This window comes from Oncorhynchus keta, chromosome 16, assembly GCF_023373465.1.
Source record: "Oncorhynchus keta strain PuntledgeMale-10-30-2019 chromosome 16, Oket_V2, whole genome shotgun sequence".
NCBI classification, from domain to species: Eukaryota; Metazoa; Chordata; class Actinopteri; order Salmoniformes; family Salmonidae; genus Oncorhynchus; species Oncorhynchus keta.
In genome coordinates, this window is record NC_068436.1 from 8,072,860 (window position 1) to 8,083,122 (window position 10,263).

The window sequence follows — 10,263 nt, forward strand, 5'->3', positions numbered from 1 at the left end:
AGCACAGGGCTCCAGTGGCGAATTTGCCAATCTTGGTGTTCTCTGGCAAATGCCAAACATCCTGCTCGGTGTTGGGCTGTAAGCACAACCCACACCTGTGGATGTCGGGCCCTTATACCACCCTCATGGAGTCTGTTTCTGACCGTTTGAGCAGACACATGCACATTTGTGGCCTGCTGGAGGTCATTTTGCAGGGCTCTGCCAGTGCTCCTCCTGCTCCTCATTACACAAAGGCGGAGGTAGCGGTCCTGCTGCTGGGTTGTTGCCCTCCTATGGCCTCCTCCACATCTTCTGATGTACTGGCCTGTCTCCTGGTAGCGCCTCCATGCTCTGGACACTATGCTGACAGACATAGCAAACCTTCTTGCCACAGCTCGCATTGATGTTCCATCCTGGATGAGCTGCACTACCTGAGCCACTTGTGTGGGTTGTAGACTCTGTCTCATGCTACCACTAGAGTGAAAGCACCGCCAGCATTCAAAAGTGACCAAAACATCAGCCAGGAAGCATAGGAACTGAGAAGTGTCTGTGGTCACCCCCTATAGAACCACTCCTTTATTGGGGGTGTCTTGCTAATTGCCCATAATTTCCACCTGTTGTCTATTCCATTTGCACAACAGCATGTGAAATGTATTGTCAATCAGTGTTGCTTCCTAAGTGGCCAGTTTGATTTCACAGAAGTGTGATTGACTTGGAGTTACATTGTGTTGTTTAAGTGTTCCCTTTATTTTTTTGAGCAGTGTATATAAACAAAGTTCATATAAAACTAACCATTCAAAATGAATATAATCTGAACAGCATAATATAATATTTTACCATATCAAATGAAAAATAAATAATAATGTGCAAAACTGCAGCATCCCACTTAAAACATTAAACTGGTCCCTCTTTTCTGTCACAACTCTGTCACATGTCCTGTGGTTACATTTGCTTCTCTCTGGTGGCTGGCTGTGATTCGCTTCAGGCTCTGACTACCAGCCTATCGAATCCCCGAGCTGACAAGGTAAAAACCTGCCCCTGAGCAAGGCAGGTAACTCACTGTTCCCCGGGCGTCTAAGACATGGATGTCAATTAAGGCAGCCCCACTTCTCGGTAGCTGCCCCTGAGCCTGGTCCCAGATCTGCCAACTCTATTCCTGTCTTTGTCAAGGCAAAAATCGTTGGCATGATAATGAGTGACAGAGTTGGCATAATAGGACAAACATACTGTCAGTAGTATATGATACCTGATGGTGTGGATCACTGTAACTAACTGAGAAATGCATTTGGAATGTAATACAGTATAGGCCGACAGTGGCCCATCACTGCTATAATAGAGACCAATTATCAAATATACCACTTGAGTGAAATTAGAAGTCTATCAAATTGCGTATAGATATCAGAGACATCCCATATCCCATTGACTCTAAACCTTCGATTAACCTCAGGAGAGTTGAAAATTATGATTAAAGACAAGCCAGTATTGTTCACAGTATAATTCATGTGTCTTTGCACTTAAAATAATTTTGTTTTTCTTTGAACCAATCGTTGCTTTACTCATTTTTTTTAGTGCAGAAAATATGATGCACATACCCTGCATATCGATGGCTATAAATTAAACGACTAATATTCTAAATCCTAATTCTATTGTACCCTTGAGATTCAAGATTGGCAAACGCACGCTGTAGATCATGGGACCCTTACGTATCAAGTGTAATCATATTCCTTTTGTGGTTGGTGCACAGCACAGTCAATAACAATTCCTCGTTTCTGACTGGCCCTGCTAGCGTTTCCGCTTTTTCATTCTCTCCTCCCTTAACTCTCGAGTTCATCCACTGATCTATTCCCGGTTAGATACTGTAACGTTATCGAGAGGTAGCCACCATCATCAAATAGCTAGATATGGACGATTTTGACATGCTCAGCGCACCACAGGCTGCGGCCGGCAATGGGACGGACGAAGACCCCGCTGCCGCATTCTTGGCCCAGCAAGAAAGCGAGATCGCGGGGATTGAGAACGACGAAGGATTCAGCATCCTGGACAGCGGAGAGGTTCCAACGTCGCTAGACAATAATCTGACAGGCGATGCAAACGGTAACTGTGTTCCCTGAACTCTTAATGTATCAAGTTACAGTAGCTAGCTCGTTCGTATAATTTTGTGGAGTCAAAGCCTAGCAAATTGGCAATTATTACCTAGCAATGTGCTAGCCAGTTACACAGTTAGCTAGCTGAAGCTAGCCATCTTACTTAGGAAACTAGCCAGCCAACGAGATACCTTACCTAAATTAGCTAACTTGCATCGACTGTCTGCGGGGGACTTGAATGAAAGATCGTGAGAAAAACAAGTTACGTCAATTTAGCTGGCTGGATCCAATATTTCAGGCCATCTATTTTAAAATGTTAGGGAAACTATCTCGTAATGCGCAAGGTAACGCTAGTTACCCCATTTTGTAAATTCGCGAACGGCGCTAGTTAGTAGCTACATTACAGGTATATATGCTAGCTAATTTACACGCAATTTAACTTATCGATGTTTTGTGAAGTGTCGTGAATCAACTAACAGAAAATATCGTGTCTTTGAATGACAGGTTAGCTAGTTATAACGTCTATTTCCTGGCTAGCTTGCTAACGTAAGCCTGTCGTTGATTGATCCCACTGCACCAACATACTGGCCACTTCATTACTGCAATTTGATATATGGCTCAATGACCATTGGACTTTCATACAAAACTGTCGCCTTCAGGAAGTGAGATTATTAAACGATTAGTTAGCTACATTGGTCCGAAACATTTTCATGTTATGCAACTCTTTAAGGAAGGGATGTAGTAGCTAGCTAGTTACAATGAATGAATCGCTCATCGTAAAGATAATGCCTAACCAAGCGTTTATGCACCAATGCACTAGACTAGAACAAACCTACGTGTAACGTTAGTATTTATCAAATTTACAATGACAAATAATCTGAATTTGATCATTGTGAAAGCTGGCTAATTTGTGATGGGTCGTGGTGGTTTTGAAAGCAAATGCAAGCATCCTATATCTGTCTTATTCCTGAATGTAAGACGCATAGACAAGTCTGAGGCACAGCCGCTCTGTCATGTTAATTGATGATGTAGGCCATTCCCTTGTCTTCGATGTGGCTTTGTTCATGATAAATGCTTAATTTATTTTGCAGATGCAGTGGATGGTGCTGTTAATGGGGACATTCATGAGGTAATATCTTAAGTTTTCCATTTTGTCATACAGCGGAGATTGTGATTTATATTGACTCAAGGAAAACATTAGAATTACTTAACCATGCATGTTTGTTTGAACATAGCCGAATGAATACTAAACACCACCCATGTGTTTGTTAGGAGAGCAACGGCCCGTCTGATGCATACTCAGCCATCTCCAGTGCCGACCGGCTGCAGGCTGAGCCAGAGAGCCTGCGTAAATGGAGGGAGGAGCAGAGTGAGAGGCTCGAGGTCCTAGGTAAGGATAGGCCCCTGGTATATCCTGGCTGGAGGACCATAGCAGCATGCAGCATAACAATAGAATAGAAGGAATCCAAAGTGCTAAACACCACAACCATTGGAAACTGTATGTCCCTGACTTGCAATGCAAGAAAAACACTGAGCACATTTTGAAACGCCACTAAAATCTGGTTAACTCACCCCTGATGTTGAAATCGCCCCTGGTTTCTTTTTGTGATCTTACTTTTCAAGAGAATTGCCTGTATTGTGTGAATCATTAGACCTCCTTCTTCCTAATTTCCCCTTCCCCAGACGCTAACTCTCGTAAGCAGGAGTCTGAGTGGAAGGACAAAGCCAAGGTAGAGCTGGAGGAGTGGCACACTAGACAGGACGAGCAGCTGGAGAAGACTAAAGTGAACAACAGGTACAAATGCATAGAAAGAGTCTAGTCCTTGTATTTCAATGTAAAAAAACAGCCCCAGGTTGAGCCAGGAGGACTAAAACCCACTGGACTCCAAGGGAACCTTTTTGTCCACTGACTCACTTTTTCTCTCCAGGAGCCGTGGAAAGGAAACCCTGTCCATTTTGAGTATAAATAACATGCTCTCCTGCTGAAATGCCCGTGCAGAATAGTTAGTTATTGTGCTGCAATGGTTGCTATTGGTCCCTCTATGTTCTCTACTACCTGTTATGTGTTTCAAGGTTCATATAGACCTAAACTAAGACGTAAGATAGCTGTGTGCAGTCTATGGTAGAACAGTGAAAAGATCAGTACAGTATGTTCCCGGAATGAATAATAATCATGTATATTCATTCACAGGTTAATTTTATTTCTGATAATGACCTGGAGCGGCAATCCAAGTTATGCATGGTGTTGCTAAGAGGTGAAACGCTGTTGCAAAAATGACGAGATTCCAGAATTGACCCTTGAACTACAAGACATTTGAGCACAGAATATTCTGAAATATCTGGTTGAGATCAGGAATTATAATCTCAATTGGTGTTAATATCTATCGAAAGGTAAAAGGACAGCCCCAGCAGCAAACAGAAATGTAGGATGTTTAAAAACAAAAGTATATATATATTTATTTATTTATTTATTTATTTCAGTTTGATAAGTCTTAGGATAAGGGACTTGGAACGTTCTTCAAGTGATTTACAGTGTCCAAGACAGTGAGAACCTAGACTTTATACTAACTTGAGCGTCTGTAACCCAAGCCCTCCCTCTGCTCTGAATAATATATCAGCCAATGTTCCAGTCTCTGTCAAATGTCTAGCTACCTCTAACCTGCCTCTGTTATGTTGTTTCTTGTCTTTGTAACTCGCGTCCCAAATGGCACCCTATTCCACATGTAGTCTCCCCGTGCTCTGGTCAAAAGTAGTGCACTAGGTAGGGAATAGGGTGCCATTTTGGACGCGTGTGTGTGTGTGAGCTCTGGGCTGGGTTTGTTCTGTCGTTTGTTCTCCTTTTTACCGATCTCTCTCTCTCTCTCTCTCCTGCTTGCTGCTTTCCTCTGGGACATCCCCTGTGTCTCCAGGGTGCTGGATGAGGATTTCTACAAACAACCCTTCTCTGACCTGATTGGTTATGTGTATGTTGCTAAACTAACATGGTTTCTTTTTTTTTCGCGTCAATTGCCTGCCCCTTCCATTTTAACACACATTTTTACGTTCGGCTTCCCCCTTCAATTTTTTTGTTGGTGTTGACGTTATTTTTTAAAGAAGTCGACTTATTTATCTTGAGTGTGCGTGACTGTTTTCACGAATATAAACCCACCCGGTGTCTTTAAAAAAAATAATATGTATGCAGTGAATATTTGTAGGCTGAATGTAATTGCATCAGCCTTAATGCTCCATTGCCCAGTTTCCATATAAATTCTGTTCCCATAACTGTAGTGTAGTACACCGAGTGGCCATTTTGTTTTAGTTTGGTTTTGTTGAATTCCATCGTCCATGATCCATCTATATGTCCCTTCATTTTATCATGCCATTTGCAAATGTTCTGTATTCTTAGATCCCTGTATATCTATACCTGTATTATTCACATGTGTACATGGAGAACTAGAATTTTACGCTGTGTAGGAAACATTGGTTAGGTGTGTCACTTGGGGATGTACTACTCTAAATGTATCGCTGAAAACCGTATAGCTGCAACCTCAGCTACCTCAGCTGCGTGTTGATGCCATGTGGTGGTAAGGCCCTGCAATAGACGAGCGTCCTGTCCAGGGTGGTGCACCCCACAGAAACGGGACATGAGCTCCTGTTCCTATGAGCCTTTCCGGCTAGCACAATCCAAGGCTCGTAAGGAGGCGACTTAAGACATAATCCAACAGTTGGAAGTCTATTTTTCAGTAGCCTATATAGCCCGGTGCTGTCGGCAGAGCCCTGGATGTAGACCGTCAACTGTTGTGGTGGTGGTGCTTGTACGTCTGCATTTCTAAACTGAAGGCAACCTTTGATACCACCGCTGTTTTAATCATCTGTAAATGTGATCTGTTTAGACTCTTAGTACCTACGAGCAAAGCCACTGTCTACAGTAGAATGACACGCTACTGTTGTTGCCTACCTTCGCCCTCTTAGTATTGCAGCCCTTGTATCTCTCTGCCACCTTTTTAAAAAAATAATTTGATCGCTGAAGAGCAAACGTTCCCGTATATAACCCGGCGTCTCCGCCACAGCAAAGACCCACAGCTAGAGGCAGAGAGGGCATGTGTTGTTGCCTCACGCCAACCAACCCAATGGCAGAGCAGATGAAGGCTGCAAGCTAAGCACACTTCTTAGAGCACCAACAACAAACCCCCCTGAAAATGACAGTTACATTTTTTTTCTCTCTGGGAAAATGCATGCTGGCTTCTGTCATCTGCATAAAGCTCATTTACTTTTCATTTCTATATATCTGACTTGTGATCTGTTTCTCCTTGTTTCTTTTCCTATGCACCTTTAAGCACACACATTAACCATCCTTGCTACCGCCTAGACCAGTTAAGTAAAAAAAACAAAAAAAAACTAAGACAATATCCTAGTAGGGAGAAGTAAATTAGCCTAGAAAAATGGCAAAACGATATTCAATAGTAGTGCACAATTAGACTAGACTGTCGTCAGGGCTCTCCAACCCTAATCTAGCGCACCTGATTTTGATCCTTCGCCGGTGGCAAGGTGAATCGGGTTAGGTACAACTGGGGTTGGAGTCAACCAGCAGGAGGGTAGCTCTCCAGGAACAGGATTGGAGAGCCCTGCTGTAGACGAGTACGAATCCACTGCCAATTACCATGTATTTTAGATGCTGGGTGTCCCTCCTCCTGTGATGCGTTGGTCCACTGGTCCTGTGCGTATCTGTAGTTTCGTTTGTGACAGTGAATTTTCATTGGCTTCTCATCCCCATTTTGCTGTGTGTATTTGTGTTCCAGTTTCTAGAGGGGTTCTTTTCATTTGGTTAACTCCTCCTTGGCAGTGGAAGTGGGTGGGTTTGGGTTTTGCTATGTCCTCTGGCTTGCGTTTCAGAATGTCTTGTGGTTGTGGCACGGTACCATTTTTAAATTTATTTCATTTCGGGTATTCTGTATTGTACGCCTTCTAGTGGAATTAGATTCCCTTTTTTTGGGGTTTGGTTATTGGGAGTAAAGATACGTTATCAGTGACGATCGTGACATGTATTTGCTGCATTGCAAATGACCTGCTTTCCAACCACAGCAAAAATGCAAATGCATGGCAAAGTCTCAGGTTTGGGTTGTTAAAAAAACTAACTTTGCCACGAAGCGCTCTCATCAAGCACAAGTATAAAGGACATGAAGCGAAACATATTCCTAACACTATACTTGGGATCTTGAGAGAATATTTGAACGTAACCAAAAGGCAAGTTAGGGGCGTCGCCCCGCCCAGTTCTGTGCGGAACTGCATTTTTAACCAACCAAACTGTGTTTTTATAGCCGGTCCAAAACCCCTTGGTTAGACTGACAGGGAAAAGCAGGTGACTGACTAGCTGTATGACCGGGGTTATAGGGAGCATGCTATGTGCTCTTATCCAACTCTCTTCTCTTCATCTGTTTTTGATGTGGCCACCCAGAGAATGTTTCTTTTTGGATGTACTGTAATGTAGTTGGGCCTCCGCTGCTGTCTACTCGACACTTCCTCCTCAAGCAAAGGTTTAGATTCAGACTTCACTAAAACGGTTAAAAAGCCATGCTAAAATGGCACCATTTTGATAATGAATCCTTAAAAAAAAAATGTTATTGGCAACTCACTAAATTATGTCATGCTGAAGCGATCTGAACTACCTGCATGTATTTCTATGGGGATTCCCCATGTCTATCCCTGAAGTGTTGCAGAGGAGGTGGTGTGTTAGCAGGAAGCAGTAAGGCCCTCTGTAAAGCTCTGCTGATCTCAGGGGCCCAGGCCTGATCCCTCCCTCTCTAAAGCTCTGTTCCCCTCCTGTGTTGCCTTTGCAGAGCGGCCGAGGAGGCCATGCTGTCGGACATGGACGAGAACAACCCGGGCACCGAGTGGGAGCGCGTGGCGCGCCTCTGCGACTTCAACCCAAAGTCCAGCAAGCAGGCCAAAGACGTGTCCCGCATGCGCTCTGTCCTCATCTCCCTCAAGCAGGCCCCTCTGGTCCGCTAACCCCAACCCTCTTCTCTCTCTGTTAGACGTCTCAATTCAGTTCCTAACCCCTCCCCCTGGGCTCTAACCATTCAGTGTTTGAATATCTGAAGGCTCTGAATACGTACTGTATAAGCAGTGTAGTGGTGGAGCTTCTTACAATCCACCATGTTGCTTTCACCTTACAGATCTGTTAACATTGAGGGGAAGGGAATGAATTGAGACGGCTGTATCTCTACCCTTTGCTAACCCTCTCTGGACCCAGATTGCAACCAAACTCTCATAGGGAAATGTATCATCCCACCTGCCTGACCTGGGGTCGTTCCCTCCCAACCCTCCTACCTGACCTGGGGTCGTTCCCTCCCAACCCTCCTACCTGACCTGGGGTCGTTCCCTCCCAACCCACCTACCCTGACCTGGGGTCGTTCCCTCCCAACCCACCTACCCTGACCTGGGGTCGTTCCCTCCCAACCCACCTACCCTGACCTGGGGTCGTTCCCTCCCAACCCACCTCCCCTGACCTGGGGTCGTTCCCTCCCAACCCACCTACCCTGACCTGGGGTCGTTCCCTCCCAACCCACCTACCTGACCTGGGGTCGTTCCCTCCCAACCCACCTACCTGACCTGGGGTCGTTCCCTCCCAACCCACCTACCTGACCTGGGGTCGTTCCCTCCCAACCCACCTACCTGACCTGGGGTCGTTCCCTCCCAACCCACCTACCTGACCTGGGGTCGTTCCCTCCCAACCCACCTACCTGACCTGGGGTCGTTCCCTCCCAACCCACCTACCTGACCTGGGGTCGTTCCCTCCCAACCCACCTACCTGACCTGGGGTCGTTCCCTCCCAACCCACCTACCTGACCTGGGGTCGTTCCCTCCCAACCCACCTACCTGACCTGGGGTAATTTCCCACTTACCCAACCCACCTACCTGACCTGGGGTAATTTCCCACTTACCCAACCCACCTACCTGACCTGGGGTAATTTCCCACTTACCCAACCCACCTACCTGACCTGGGGTAATTTCCCACTTACCCAACCCACCTACCTGACCTGGGGTAATTTCCCACTTACCCAACCCACCTACCTGACCTGGGGTAATTTCCCACTTACCCAACCCACCTACCTGACCTGGGGTAATTTCCCACTTACCCAACCCACCTACCTGACCTGGGGTAATTTCCCACTTACCCAACCCACCTACCTGACCTGGGGTAATTTCCCACTTACCCAACCCACCTACCTGACCTGGGGTAATTTCCCACTTACCCAACCCACCTACCTGACCTGGGGTAATTTCCCACTTACCCAACCCACCTACCTGACTTGGGGTTCATTTCCCACCTACCTGACCTGGGGTCGTTGTTGTACATGGATTGATGATATTCCTCTCTTCCATCTTCCTTTCCGTCATCATTAAAGAACAAAATAAGTATACTTTTTTGTTTCTATTCTTTTAAGGACCAAACTCTGTTTATTAAGTGTGTTGTTGGAAACCATTTTAGAACCAGCTTGTGGCATTTGTGACTATTTCAATCTATGCATTTTTTCCCCATTTAAACCGCGAATCAAGCACCGGTAAATATACGTGATCTATATGTGTGTGTAAGCATCAAGGTTGGGGTCAATTCCATTTGAAATTCCAGTTAATTCAGAAAGTACACAATTCCACATCAAATTTTCGATAGTTGAAAAGCATTGACGAGAATTGGAATTTCAGTGTACTTCCTGAATTGAAATGGAATTGCCCCCAACCCTGGTAAACATCATGTACTCTATATGTGTGTACATATACAGGCAATATACAAAACGTTAATGTCATAAACAGAGTAGAATTGTGGTTTGAAGATGAACTGTAGCACCAAGTGTTGCTTTTAATGTTCACTGTCCATCGATTTCAATATCAGTAAAACATGAATTCAACTTTTGTCGTCAGGATCGTTATTGAAGTGTTGTCCGTGACATTCAAATGATGGTTTTGCACCTTATTGGTGAAGTAAAATGTCAGGTGAGACAAAACATTTTATACTGCATTTTCAATGAAATTGTTTAGTGCCCCTAGTGGTGGAGGACCTAATGCTGTTTGACCTTGGGTTCAAATGAATCTCTGGCAAAAATGGCAGAGGTGAGGTGAGGGGGTTTACTCCTGTTAATCTGTCCTCGGTAAGCAGACCGCCTGCTTTTGGGAAGACCATCTCAACATGTGCAGTATCGCAAATGTTTTTTTCTTTTTT

General features: G+C 44.9%; 1 protein-coding gene across 3 annotated transcripts; it reads left to right on the forward strand.

Annotated features, from left to right (window-relative positions):
- The first annotated feature begins 1,775 nt into the window (after positions 1-1,775).
- LOC118395464 (clathrin light chain A-like) lies at positions 1,776-9,952 on the forward strand. Of its 3 annotated transcripts, XM_035789272.2 has the most exons (7): positions 1,776-2,073; positions 3,155-3,192; positions 3,336-3,453; positions 3,747-3,858; positions 4,973-5,026; positions 6,380-6,415; positions 7,880-9,952. In XM_035789272.2, exons 1-7 carry the CDS (start codon positions 1,881-1,883, stop codon positions 8,049-8,051), a joined length of 723 nt encoding a protein of 240 aa, XP_035645165.1. In that variant the 5' UTR covers positions 1,776-1,880; the 3' UTR covers positions 8,052-9,952. The 3 variants fall into 3 exon arrangements, with proteins under 3 accessions (XP_035645165.1, XP_035645166.1, XP_035645167.1); XM_035789273.2 differs by lacking the exon at positions 6,380-6,415 and having other exon boundaries at positions 1,779-2,073; XM_035789274.2 differs by lacking the exons at positions 4,973-5,026; positions 6,380-6,415 and having other exon boundaries at positions 1,783-2,073.
- Positions 9,953-10,263: the final 311 nt, after the last annotated feature.

Bases quoted from the DNA above. Each gene is read 5' to 3' on its own strand.
- LOC118395464 (XM_035789272.2), top strand. From the start codon at position 1,881: ATGGACGATTTTGACATGCTCAGCGCACCACAGGCTGCGGCCGGCAAT. The intron at 2,074-3,154 runs GTAACTGTGTTC...TTTATTTTGCAG, and splicing joins TCTGACAGGCGATGCAAACG to ATGCAGTGGATGGTGCTGTT. The intron at 5,027-6,379 runs GTATGTTGCTAA...TGCACCTTTAAG, and splicing joins TCTGACCTGATTGGTTATGT to CACACACATTAACCATCCTT.